Here is a 13,898-nt window from a genome sequence, read left to right as displayed (position 1 = left end):
AATCTTAACCAGTGGAGAGGGTTCTCTTGCAGGCTAAGGCATGGCTGTTTGATACTGTCTCGTACCTGGATAGAGAGCCTGTCGTAAACAGGAAGGCCTCTTGTACAGCTCCGGCTCGAGGGCTACTGGTAGAGGAATAGCAGCCATGGGAACATGGTGAGGTATGAGTGCCTGTGATCAGTCTAGTAGTCTGCATGGCAGCAGTAGTCAGAAGGTAAGTGTAGCAGCCGAACAAGCTGGTTCCAGATGAACTGGCACAGATCTTTGGCTAGTAGCAGACTGTGGAAGGGCAGCAGGAAGCAGATGTGGACTAGCTGGACTGAAGAGCTGCAGCGGGCTAGACGAGCAAGATGTAGGGTAAGACAAGCCAGGTCGGTAACAGCCTGGCAGATCAGGCATAGACGGCAGACAGCAGAATAGTTGGGTCACAAGCCAGGTCAGCAGCAGAGGATCAATCAGGCAAGAACAGGAGGCATAAGCAGAATCCAAAGGCACAGGAATCAGGAATAAACACGCAGAAGCTGTAGAACATACAATAGACAATACTGCAGCCTGTTTAAATAGCCTGTTTGGTGCCAGCATTAGACAGGCGCAAGCCTATGCCCATGGCCATGCACATCTGCCCAGCCATATTTATGCACATATTTATGTGTCGAGAACCTTTATCTGTATTAGGGGCAAGCCTTTCCTGACAATAGCACTTTCTGCCCTTCATTCAATACATGTTTACATTTGAGGAAAAACAAACTGCAGTATTGGGTTTTGTCAGTTTTGATAAGATCACAGGAAGTTTCTGAGGCCTGGGAGGAAATGCAGAGTAAAATGAGCCTGTCAACTTATCTCTCAAAACTCAATTTTCTTTTTGAAACACCAGAACCAACCTGTTTCTTACTGACAGGTAGGTGTAAAATTATGGATTTGGAAGTTGTGACTCTCTGACATGTTTGATAATTCCACCTTGTAATTTTTATATAAGTGTTTTGTTAAAATAATTCTATCTTTCAGGCATTTGTGGTATTCCAAAGTAAATAATAAAAGCATTATATATTTAACTAGGTTTTAACTGCCATATCCTTTTAGACTTAGATTAGACATTTGCAGGTCATTTTAAGTTTAATATTAACATAAATAATAATATAATTGATCTTCAGTTGGAATGATATTGATTTTCAGATAATGTCTGGCCAGTGTGGTAAAAGCAGCAGACAGGCTTTGCCGAGTTAGCCAAGCTTAATGCATTATCCATTGGCATTTACTTGGCAATTAGTAAAGAAATAAGATTGAGTATGCTCAAATAAGGTCTTTGTCTTTCTCAGGGAATGGAAATTGTCCAAACAATGAACAGTGATCCAGGACTGGCTGTTGGTAAGAAATTTTTTTTTTTCCTTTTTGCTTTTAGTTGAGTTATGTACTTTATATTATTTCCTAAAATGTATCTTAAAGTTCTGGGAAGACTCACCCTCTATATTGTTTGCTACTATTACTGGAGAAGAAATTGACTGGAAATCTAAAACTTTACAATCGTCACCAAACAGAAGAGAGGAACGTTTTAGGTGAGAAAGATGAGAGGAAAGTTTCCAATGGGGACATCCATTTCAGACAACTTTTATAAAGAGAAAATTTCCCCTTTATGTTGTGTCTCCTGGAAAATTAGGTAAGGAAAATCTCCCCATAATACAGATAGCAAAAGAAATGTCAGTGGTTTAAACCCTTCCCCACTGCAATCCAAAATTAGAAAAAGGTTTTGGATAGAGGTCCATTTTAGATCTACTGTGTTCCTGTAACACATATAACTGAATGGATGAAAATCACCACCAACAGCTCTAGTTGTATATGGTCCAATACTAGCAGAAATCAAAATAAACAAACATTCATAATACTTCTGTGTGCTGCCAAAAGAAAAAGTCAAAACCTTACCAAGCCCCCAAGACCTTTTTTTTGTAGAATGTCTAGGGCATCCTTTCGCAACCTTTTTTTTTTTTTAAAACATCAATAGTAATATCTTTCTGGTCTCAGGAAACCCCTGCTAATAATATCTACATCTACAGCTCATGATGGTAAGTGGAAAAAATGCACCTTACATTTGTGGTCAGTGCTAGGAATCCCCCCTTTATAGATAGTTAAAAAGATAATTGCTGACAGTGGTTACATATCGGAGAGGCATAAACTGCTCATTGCTCAAGGAACCTCTAGCAACCCCTGGAGGAACCCTGATTGAGAAAGGCTGGTCTATAACAAACACTAGACATGAGCATTTCCATTAGTTACAAATAGATTTTCGGAGATTCGGATGTATTCAAATCTCTGAATGGACATCTTAATCTCAACGAATCAGAAAAAATAGTTATAACAAAATTAATAAATGCATTTTTTTCATTCAGATGACATCACATGATGTGATAACAGTTCGGGCCCATGGGGAAATGAATTAAATTTTTAAATTCATTCGGTAAAGGTATAAAATATTTGGGAGCACTGAATTTTGCATTATTTTTATTCCTTTACATCTGAAAAAATTGCAAATTATCTGAAAAAAATAGCAACATTTTGCACATCCACCAAGACCAACGAATATATAAACAAATACTGAGGCTACAAAACAAATTACAAAAACAATATGTTCAACATAATGAATGTGACAAAACGAGATTCTTCAATGAACTAATGCATCTAAATCAAAGCGAAAATTTAGGGCATGCACATGACTAGCAACCACAGACTGGGGAAACCTTAAAGTGTAATATAATATGCATTAAATCAATCCAAGTGTGGCTATTAAAAGTAAAGAACAAGAATATTCATAAATAGTGAAAATATTTATTAGTATGCTAAAATGAATAACTTGCTTAAAGAGTAACAAGAATAGCCCTAGGAATTGTCAGCAGACTCTCAGCATTCTTCTTCCCTGTGGAAGTGAAGTGTCAGTAACATGCTTTAATACAAGAAACTGTTTAACACTTTTGTAGAATCCCATACTCTTGTGAATTTATATCTGTTCAAAAAAATGGAAGAAAAGGAAAAAGTACATCATATTGAGGTGTCCTATATTTAAAATCTAAAGTTTGGCTGTCCAAGGGGGAATAGACATAGAAGTTTATCGTGACATAGCAAACGTTAAAAATAAATGAATCTTTAATTTATAATTCCCAGATTAGAAGCTATAGACACTTTAGTGCATATGACAATAACCATGGCTTTTTGGAATTCAACCACAATACCCCAAACCCCCGCTTCCCCCCCCCTCCCACACATACACCATCCAAATCGCATCATATAGTGGGTATGGTTCAATCTGACTAACAATGGGAGAGTCTTAAAGGGGCATTAAATACCAGGAGTGCATTATGGACAGAGTGCAGGGGTTTAGGGGTGCACTACACACAGAATGCAGAGTTCAGCCTTCCTCCACATCCCCCATCCACATCTCACTTTCCTCCCTCTTCAGCTCTGACCTCTGCATGCAGCATCCCCTCCACTACCCCAATCTTCTCCCCCTTACTTAAAACCTCGAACATCATCCATATGTCTTACTTTTGTTGTTGTATTAAGCAGAAGCACCCAGCTGGCTCTAGTACCTTACTGCATACTGCAGGTGGCTCTTCCTCTCTCACTTGCAGGGGGATCATCGTTGCCAGCATCCACTGTACCCCAGGTAGCTGCATCTCCCTTGTCCCTATTCTGCATTCAGTGGGAGCCACTCAGGAGATCAGAAATGTGGGAGACCAGCAATCACTTGTAAAACACAGAAACCAGACTTCAGTGTTTATAAGTGAAAGTGTTGAGCACGGAACATAGATCCTGAGCCAGAGGTGATGGAAAGGAGTTCCACTAAGTTCTAGCTGAAAAAAGTCCTGCCAAGATCTATGGGTCTCAATTCTTTTAGCCTCACATGTGTTTTTTGAGACTTTGACCAGATTAAAGACAATTCTGCCCACTCCTTCTGGGCACTGGATTACACTGATGCTGTCATCAGGGGCTAAAACTGTGACAGCTTGCACCTCCACTAAGACAACTGCAATGCAGTTGTACTGCTCTGTGGAACAGATGATAAACGGAGTCTGTGACGAAAATCAGCTGCCAAATGTCTACTGTAAGTGCTGTAACACTTACAGCTGACATGTCTTTCCCCACACTAATTTAGGATATGGTTGCCTAAGTCTAGGCTTACACTATTTCGGGGGGCCAGAAGGTGTGTAAATTGTACACATTCCTGCACCCGCAGCAAAAACACACTGCTGTTTAGTAGAAGTGCAGGGGTAATATTAATTCTTAATGCCACTCTTACACATTGGAAACTGTAACATGTTTTCCTATGCACACAAACGCATAGCACCATAGGTCAGGGACTTTTTTCCTGCATTTCAAATGAATAGACTGTTGTGCTCATTCACACATGAGTGTGAACCAAAGTATTAGACATAAAACCATATCTCTTCAGACACCAAAATGTTAGCACACTAAGGAAGGCATTGTCAAAGTAAATTCTCTTCAAGGTTTTAAGATGACATCACCTGTCTATTCCAATGCAAAAAAAATGCTGATGGCCCTTTCACACGGGCAGTCCAATCAGATCAGCATGTCAGTTTTTCAAATGGACTCTATCGGAAGTTCAGTGCATTCCTATGGATCGTCAGGTATAAACAGACTTGAGTCTGTTTACACCTGCACACCTCCGGGTCCAACTAGGCCAGCTGGAAAAAAAAAAAAAAAAAAAAAAGGAGGACTATGTGCTTTTCCATTTGGGCAGATTGGATTGGAGGCAGCCGGTTGTAAACAGACAGTGGAGTCCCTTTACTCCCAACTGCTCATAGAGCAGACCAAGTTCTGTCTGTGCCGACTCTGCAGATACTGAGTGGACATGGACTTATCTGCCCCACTCTGCTCCAATCAGCAGGTGTCAGCTCGCAGGTCCCCTGCTGATTGGAACCAAAACGTATCTGTGTGAAAGGGGCCTAAAAGTGTTGATCTGATTGCCACAATTAAATATCATGATTTTGATTCTGCACACTTGGATTCATTTGCAGGTGTGGAGTCAGTAAAATATAATGATATATGGAGGGGGGAGATTTACTAAAACTTGACCACTCAGAATCTGGTGCAGCTGTGCAATTTAGCCAATCAGCTTCTAACTTCAGCTTGTTCAATTAAGCTTTAAAAATAAAACATGGACCCTTTTGGAAATTACTGTTCCAATGTGGTACACTCTCTCAGTTTCATGATATTCTTATGAGCCCTGGGGAAGACTATACTCCTTTTTTGCGCAAGTGGGAATCCGACATGGGTCTTACTTTAATGTTGGAAAACAGAGACCATGTTTTGTTCTTCACCCACAAATTTACAATCTCTACAACAGATTTCAGGAGGCCGGGTATGAATTTTTGATCAGATGGTAAAAATTGCCGCTTTTGTTAAACAGCATTATTCCAAGGTGTTGGAGGTGCCTTTGAGATCTCAGGATGCTCTTCCACATCTCTTGGCAGTACAGTTGTGGCCAAAATTATTCAACCCCCAATGCTGTAAAGGGGTTTAGGGACTATAGTGTACATTTGGAATTGTATTCAGAATCAAATCCTACAAGGACGTTGTAACTACCCAAATGCAACTAAAATGACATCAATTGTTTATGTAATACAGTAGTAAATGGTTCTTATGTGGTTTCTTCATTGCCACAATTATTCAACCCCTTAAAGACTACCACTCTGAAGAACAGAGGTTCATACAGGTGCTTTCCATCAGGTATTGAAAACACCTGTGGATGTCACCGAGCAGCAATCAAGCATAATAAGCACCAATTAGGCAGCTTTAAAATGACTGTGATACTCAGCTCCTTCTAGACATTTACTGGTGTGGTTACAAACATGGTGAAGGCAAGAGAATGGTCCAGGAAGACAAGAGAAGAGGTGATTTCTCTTCACAGGAAGGGCAATGGCTATAAGAAGATTGCAAAGATGTTAAACATACCAAGAGACACCTTAGGAAGCATCATTCGCAAATTCAAGGCAAAGGGCACTGTTGAAACGCTACCTGGTCGTGGCAGAAAGAAGATGCTGACTTCGACTGCTGTGCGCTACCTGAAGCGTAGAGTGGAGAGAAGTCCCCGTGTGACTGCTGAGGAACTGAGAAAAGATTTGTCAGATGTGGGTACAGAAGTTTCAGCCCAGACAATAAGACGCACACTGCGTAATGAAGGCCTCCGTGCCAGAACTCCCAGGCGTACCCCCTTGCTGTCTCCAAAGAATAAGAAGAGTCGACTGCAGTATGCCAAAAGCCATGTGGACAAACCACAAAAGTTGTGGGATAGTGTTCTGTGGACTGATGAAACAAAATTAGAACTGTTTGGGCCCATGGATCAACGCTATGTTTGGAGGAGGAAGAACAAGGCCTATGATGAAAAGAACACCTTGCCTACTGTGAAGCATGGTGGAGGGTCAATCATGCTTTGGGGCTGTTTTGCTTCTGCAGGTACAGGGAAGCTTCAGCGTGTGCAAGGTACCATGAATTCTCTTCAGTACCAGGAGATATTGGATGGAAACGTGATGCAGTCCGTCACACACCTGAGGCTTGGGAGACGTTGGACCTTTCAACAGGACAATGATCCCAAGCATACCTCCAAGTCCACTAGAGCATGGTTGCAGAGGAAAGGCTGGAACATTTTGGAGTGGCCATCGCAGTCACCAGACTTAAATCCGATTGAGAACCTCTGGTGGGACTTAAAGAAAGCAGTTGCAGTGCGCAAGCCTAAGAATGTGACTGAACTGGAGGCCTTTGCCCATGAAGAATGGGCGAAGATACCCGTAGATCGCTGCAAGACACTTGTGTCAAGCTATGCTTCACGTTTAAAAGCTGTTATAACTGTAAAAGGATGCTGTACTAAGTACTAAGATTGAATGTCACTTGGGGGTTGAATAAAACTGATAATGCTGTGAGCACAGAAAAGACATTTGTGGTTATTTCATTATAACTGTTATGTTATATTTGTCTGACCTACAAGTGCCTCTTTAATGTAAATGTAAGCAAGATGACTGAATGATCAAAAGCAATGTCAAACTGGCCAAAACACTCAATTTCAGTGGGGGTTGAATAATTTTGGCCACAACTGTATGTCCAATTTGAGAGAAAGTTCAGAAGGCGATTTTCAAGCTTACAGATTTTAGGACTGAAGACCACCCCAAGGCATTTTGGTTACATCTGACCCCGATGACTAAATGCCTCTACAAGAAGTCACCGTTCGTGCATCTAATAAAGGTGACTAGGGTCTGCATATTTCAGATATGGAAGCATACTGAGTGCTCCTCACTGGGTCAATGGTTCCCTGTAATCAAAGAGATCCACCTGATGGAGGAACTCACCGCATCTATGAAGCGAAAAGAGGAACAGCAGCAGAAGACCTGGGTCTATTGGACTGCTTTCTTTTATTCACAAGACTACCACAATTACCTTGCTACTGATGGGTAAGCTGGGTTTACAAGAGAACCCATCTGACTTTCTCTGGGATTATGCACACATCTGTTACTTTTCAGTTGGTTATACTCCCCCCCCCCCCCCTTTACACCCCCACACCCCATTTTTATTTTCCCCCTTCCCTCCAAGTTCTAATGTAGTGTACCTCCTCCATTCTTTCCTGTGGATGTAGTAGGTAGTTCTCTCTGTCTATTAAATAGAATATTCCAGATCCTCCCACCTAGCCGTATATGAGGCTATCTTTGGCTTATGTAAGAATTAGTCACCTTACAACCCCAAGTTCCTATAGCCACTTTGTTTTCTGGTTCCTACTTATGATGTGGTTGGCTAGTGGTATGGGAGTGACTAGGAATGTTGTGTACAGATGTTACTATTCTGTACTGTATGGCTTTGTGGTTGGTTTCAATAAAAGCCTATATTTAAAGACAATAAATCATGGAAGTTGATTGGTTTCTCATAGAGCTGCACCAGATTTTACATGCTTCAGTTATAGTAAATCTGCCCCAAGGTGTGCAATATAATTTGAACTTAATGTGCACTTTATGGGTGTGATTTTGCCCTTTCCGTACCTACATATTGGTAGTAGTTCACTATTCAGATAGTAGGCAGGTTGCCTACTTTAGGCATTTTGTTGATGGTTGGCCCAGGCAGGGGTAGGGGCTAAACTATTTTGGTACTGTTCACAGGCTTTTTTGGCTCACTCTACCCACCCTGTGAGAAGGAGGACCACTGGTCCTGCAGTCCTCATGAAGACAGACTTAATGGAGAACTGCCACATCATGGACTTTTACCATGTTATGGACTCTCACCTTTGCAAGGTATGCCTGGGCAGGCACAATCTAGAATAGATAGTTTGGGATGGATGCATTGGACTGTGATGTTTGTGTTATGTACTTGCAGTACAAAGTTCAGTAAATTTTGTTAAACTGTTTCCTGAACATGGACTGAAGCTACACACAAAGGGCTGCATGAAGGTTAGTGGCAATTACAAGAGCTTAGAGTAATAAAGCACATAGGGGGTATGAAGTCTGGGGTTAACTCAGAAGGGGGGGGGTGGAGGAAGAAAGGCCATGGATAACCAAGAACTGGTGTAGTGTTTCAGCTGCATATCGTGAAGTGTGGTACCTGGGTGAGTTAAGGTTTCCTCCAGTAGTGAGGGGGTCAGTGGTCTGGCTCACTCCCCAGCATTCAGTTTGCCATAACAACCGGGACCAAACCCACGTTATGCCTTTGCCACACAGTACGGTTGGAGGCTAAATGATGGGAGGGGTTCTTTTGCGGCAAACAGGCACCCCTGTAGATGAGAACAGGAGGTTCTAGGCTCAAAAAAGCACAGGTCACCTGCTGGAATGAGTGAGGATGTTTCGACTGGAATGTTGTCTGACAAAATGTCCAGTTAGTCAGCTGAGGCACTGAAGTAGTGACAGTAGGCAGGTGGTACCCGTAGTAAGAAGCAGGTCTCAGGCAGAGTGGAAGCCAAGTAACCGGTTCAAAGCCAAGGTCAAGTTCCAGGTGTGGACAGAAGGGTAAAACAGAGTCATACATAAGAGAGCAGAATAAGTAAGTTTGTTAAGAAAGCCAGGGTCAAACCAGGAGGAAGGCAGAAGACAGGTCCAAGAGCAAACCAAGTCATTAACGGAGAATACCCAGATACAAGGTTCACAGGAACAAATTCACTGGAGAGATGATCAACCAGAAATCCCTGGAGGCCGCTAACGCCTTTATAAAGGCTGCATGGCACAAATCAGGGATGAGGGTGTGCGCAACCATGCGCCAGTGTGTGTCCTTGCATATTCCTGTAGCCATGTAGAATACTGGCAGGAATGCCAGGTCTTTGTGAGCCGTTACTGCGGACAGCATCCTAACGGATGTCCCTCTGGTGTGTAGTGACATGGAAAGCAGTGCTCCAGTGAGGAACTCTGTACATTTAATTACTAGAAACAGTGTCTGGCTCATCTCTAAGTCAGCGGCTATCTTAAGTTTTTTTTCACCTGAACACAGCCTCCGCCCAATCTCGGGCATTGCTGAGTGTGTGCACACACAAAAAGGTACCCCAGGTGCAGAGCAAGCAGCCCACCCACTACCTGGCATAGCCCAAGAACCCTGTGGGTTTACAACCTGGAGTAGCCATCAAGGATGTGCCTGCTCCCAGAATATGTTTAGAAAAGACTGAGAATTTTGCCATCCGGTAAAAAAAACATTTGGTCATAGGATTTAGTTCCTACATGCAGTCAACATGCCTTTTGGTTTGACAAAGTTGTAATTTGCTTTGATTGCACTGATACTATGGTGTACGTTTGATGGGGGGGGGGGGTGACAAACAGCCCCTCTCAGTCCAGGGAAGAGACATGGGTGGATTGTACCTGCTGCATAGGTTCCAGCATTTCATAAGATAAACTGGTGGCAATAATAGGTTTGTAGCAGTATACAGGGGGGTTAAACACTGGCCAAAACTTTCCCCCACCAAGGGTAAAATTTGTCTTCTCTTGGGATGGCCAGAGTGAGTGTGTGTTGGAGAAAGGATGCAGGAAAGTGTTAAAGGCTAAGTTCACCTCCGCAGCATGTTACACCCCCATATTTAGGGTGTAACATGTTCCAGTTTATGTCCCACTCACCCCCTACCCCTTCCCCTGTGACAGTGAGTGGGGGCTCTTCTCCGAGGACCCGCTGCCACATTTTAAATTAGCACAGCTGTGCAGGCGGAGCATAGGAAACTGAATGTAGAAACTACAAGTCCTGTCTGCCACCACAACAGGCCCTAATAGGTCATTAACACTTTCTCTAGCTTTCTAACAGAAAGCTCGTAAAAAGGTATGGGCAAGAAAGCTGGAGGAAGTAGCTGCAGGAGCCTGACATTGTGCCCACAATCCACTGTTCAATCCAATGTTTTGTAAGCTCCTGGAGGGAAAATAATAATTTCTTCTGCAAAAATATGTGCATTTAATATTTTTTCCTAAAAGGTGAACCTAGCCTTCAAGGAACATACAGTTAGGTCCATATATATTTGTATGTATCCTATACTCATTCACCAGGATCTGGGGGCCCTCTTGTTAAAGGGGGCTTCCAGATTCTGCTAAGCCCCCCCGTACAGACTCAGATCAACATGGGAGCTTTGGGTGGGAGCCCCCCCTACGTTGAGGGCATGTGGCCTGGTATGATTCAGTGGGGAGGGGGCACTCGCTTATCCACCCCTTTTCCTGACCTGCCAGGCTGCAAGCTCGGATAAGTGTCTGGTATGGGAACCCCACATTTTTTTATTTATTTTTTGGCATGGGGTTCCCAAAAAATCCATACCAGACTCAAAGGGCCTGACATGCATTGGGGGGGGGGGGGGCACGCTGTTTTTTCTTTGGCACTGTTTTTTTTTTATTCTGCTTTCAACGGAGAATCCTGTTGACAACAGATGAGTCATGGTTGTCAAGGATGCCGTTACTGGCTGGCCTTCCCTCTCCTTATCAACCAGCTATTATGAAATTAATTTTAATCATTCAGTTCATTCGGATGCTTCTATCATCTGAATGAAAGAAATGAGCTATTGCATTTTTTTTTTCCAGATCCATTCAAATTTGTTACTGTTGTATACGGAAATTTGGATACATATGAATTTCTGAATAATGAAAATTTAATACAAATTTAAATTTGGAATGAAACAAAGCACACGTGTGTACAAAGGACACGGATATATATATAGCTGTAATGTACACACTATGGGCACCTCCCCACCATTCTTGGATCTATGTGAATTGTCATAAATATTCACAAATCTAGTATGACAGGCGCATTGAACACTCTCTACAGACAATCCTACAAATTAACGATCCTCTTTATAATATTTGGGAGTGATGCCGATTCCTAAAAATAAAACAATGTTCAGTTATAAAGCATATATTTTATGTTTTACAAGTTACATTTCTGTTCATTTCAACAAATAAATATGTGGATTTCTTACCGATCTTGATTGGTATCACATTTATCTCCGACTAAGTCATGGTCCGCATCTGCCTGAGAATGACAGAAAATAGGATAAGAACACATTCCCTCCGGCAGCACACAATATCTTGCACTTGAAACACAATTAAAGTCAGAGGCAAACATGGGGCTATCAACCAAATAGTTTTATTTAGGAACAGAGATTTGAACTCTTCAAATTTGGGTTTCAGCTTCAAGCGGTATTAAACCCAAAACCAAAAATGTAACATATTGCAGCTTACCAATCATTGGATGTGGTGACTGCATTTGTTTTCTTTTTTTTAAGCTTTTTTTCACCTGTTGATCTGGCCAGTAGCACACCTTTTGTATTAGAATGCCCACACTCTGGATGAAGGAGCACAGGGGGCACATTTCAACATCATTGTCAATCTGGGGGATTGCTAGTGTTACTAGCAGATTTAGATCCACTAACAAATTGAAGCTAAATTCCAGCCAACACTTTATAAGCAGTTACAGTAACAGTTTTTTTCCTTTTAGGATAAATATTTTACGTAAATAAAAGCTGATCATTGTAAGCACTACTGTTGGTGGTAAATAGTTTATCTCAAACATCTAACTGCTACATCTGCAGGAGAGCTTGTTCTACTGAAAAACAACACTTACTGGGCAAATCACGAAGTGAAAATAAAATAAAGAAAGCTTAAACTTTTCTACATCCACCATTTTGTGATATGTAACATATGTAATCGATATACCAAACTATGTTAAAAACTAAGACCACCTGAACAGTATGAATGACAGATAACTAAAAGAAATAAAAAACAGGTACTATGTTAATAAAGGGGTTCTAAAAGCAGAAGGTTTTTTACCTTAAAGGAAAAGTATGGACAAAGCTCTTCTGGCCCTAATTCTGTAGGTCAGAGCAGTACACTTAGTTCTGCACTCATGTGACTCATGTTCAGTCGAAAGTAGGCTAAAGTCTGCATCGACTGATGTCACAAAGCAGGTTCAGGCACTGCAGGGATCCTGGCAATGTCAGGATCTGCCCAGATGCCTGACCTGTAGCTGGCTCAGTCTCTCAATGCGCTACTGAGAGCCTGAGCCTGCCGATCCCGTGCCCTCTCCTGCCTGGTGCTCCATTGACCGCTGGAGGGGCAGATCACAGAGCCAGTGACTGATAGTCATTGTCTCTGCTTAGCATGAACCTGAGAACTGAGCTGTCAGTGGTCTTGGATTGCTCACTTCTTGGTGTAGAGCCGGCAGGGCACAGATGCAGCATCAGATCAATGCTGCAGTTACTTTGGTGAGTATGAATGTTTTTTAAATCTGCACTTGTCTTTTAATGCATGTTATGCCTGAGCCCGAGTTTAATCCAATGCTGTGCCCAAGGAGCTATTTATTTAAAAATGAGCTCTCTCTTTAAATATCAAATAAATGAAATGTGATGAAAATCTCAAATGAATCAACTCAGTTAATAAACAGAAATTCATGCAGCAATTCATAAAAATTAACGGATTAAAAAAAAAAGAAAAAGTGTTATATATATATATATATATATTCATATATACACACACACACACATTCATATATATTCATATATACACACACACACATTCATATATACACACACACACATTCATATTCATATATACACACACATATTCATATATACACACACACATATACACACACACACATATATATATACACACACATACACACACAGTGAGGAACAGAAGTATTTTTACACCCTGCAATTCTGCAAGTTCTCCCACTTAGAAATCATGGAGGGGTCTGAAATTCACATTGTAGGTGCATTCAACTATTCAAATAATTTTATATAACGCAGCAACATCCACACATGTAGGACACCCAACACTAGTGGTGATTTATTCTCCCAAAGCAAATACACTTTTGCACAGTGCTACTGACTAGTATTCCAATGTTTCTCTCCTCTCTCAGTTTTTACCATCACTGAGCTAATGTGACCCCAGCACTGATGGAGAGGGGCAGGAGAGGGTCAAACTAGGATGCTGTGCTAGCAGCTGACATCCTCCTTATCAACTGATGATGTCATTGGTTGTCAGGACACCGGCGGCTAGAAGGCCATAAATGGTGCGCAATGAAAACCTGCGACTTTGTGTAACTAAAAGGCAGGCTTGTTTCACCCGCTGGCTTGTATACATGTTTTGGGCAATTTTTAGACGTTTTGCCAAGGCACCCCTGAAGAAATCTCAAGGCACCCTGGTTGAGAAAGGCGGCTTTAGATTGTACGCTCCTTGAGGGTTAGGGACTGGTATGAATGTACAATGTATGTATGTAAAGTGCTGCATAAATTGATGGCACTATATAAGTACCTGAAATAAATACATAAATAATATGTTGATATAAAACACCTGTTACATGTTAGTGTTTTGTGTCTACGCAATATATGAGTGAACTCATTTTAGTTACTCTGTTGTTGGCAGGCCTATATTTATTTGTGACAGATGATATGAATTTTCAGT

The 13,898-nt window shown here is 41.6% G+C and overlaps 1 protein-coding gene across 2 annotated transcripts in view; it reads left to right on the top strand.

Moving 5' to 3' along the window:
* Positions 1-13,898, top strand: part of COMP (cartilage oligomeric matrix protein) — a 132,635-nt gene that overhangs the window by 98,880 nt on the left and 19,857 nt on the right. For both annotated transcript variants that reach the window (XM_089652604.1, XM_089652605.1), the window contains exon 15: positions 1,317-1,365. In XM_089652604.1, coding sequence (XP_089508730.1) covers positions 1,317-1,365 — 49 coding nt within the window. The remainder of the gene's footprint in view (positions 1-1,316; positions 1,366-13,898) is intronic.

This window comes from Staurois parvus, unplaced genomic scaffold (assembly GCF_062004578.1).
Source record: "Staurois parvus isolate SC_StPar_1 unplaced genomic scaffold, SC_StPar_1.0 ptg000688l, whole genome shotgun sequence".
In the NCBI taxonomy this organism is placed as follows: domain Eukaryota; kingdom Metazoa; phylum Chordata; class Amphibia; order Anura; family Ranidae; genus Staurois; species Staurois parvus.
Note: the sequence above shows the minus strand (reverse complement) of the source record. Positions and strands in the feature narration are given on the sequence as shown.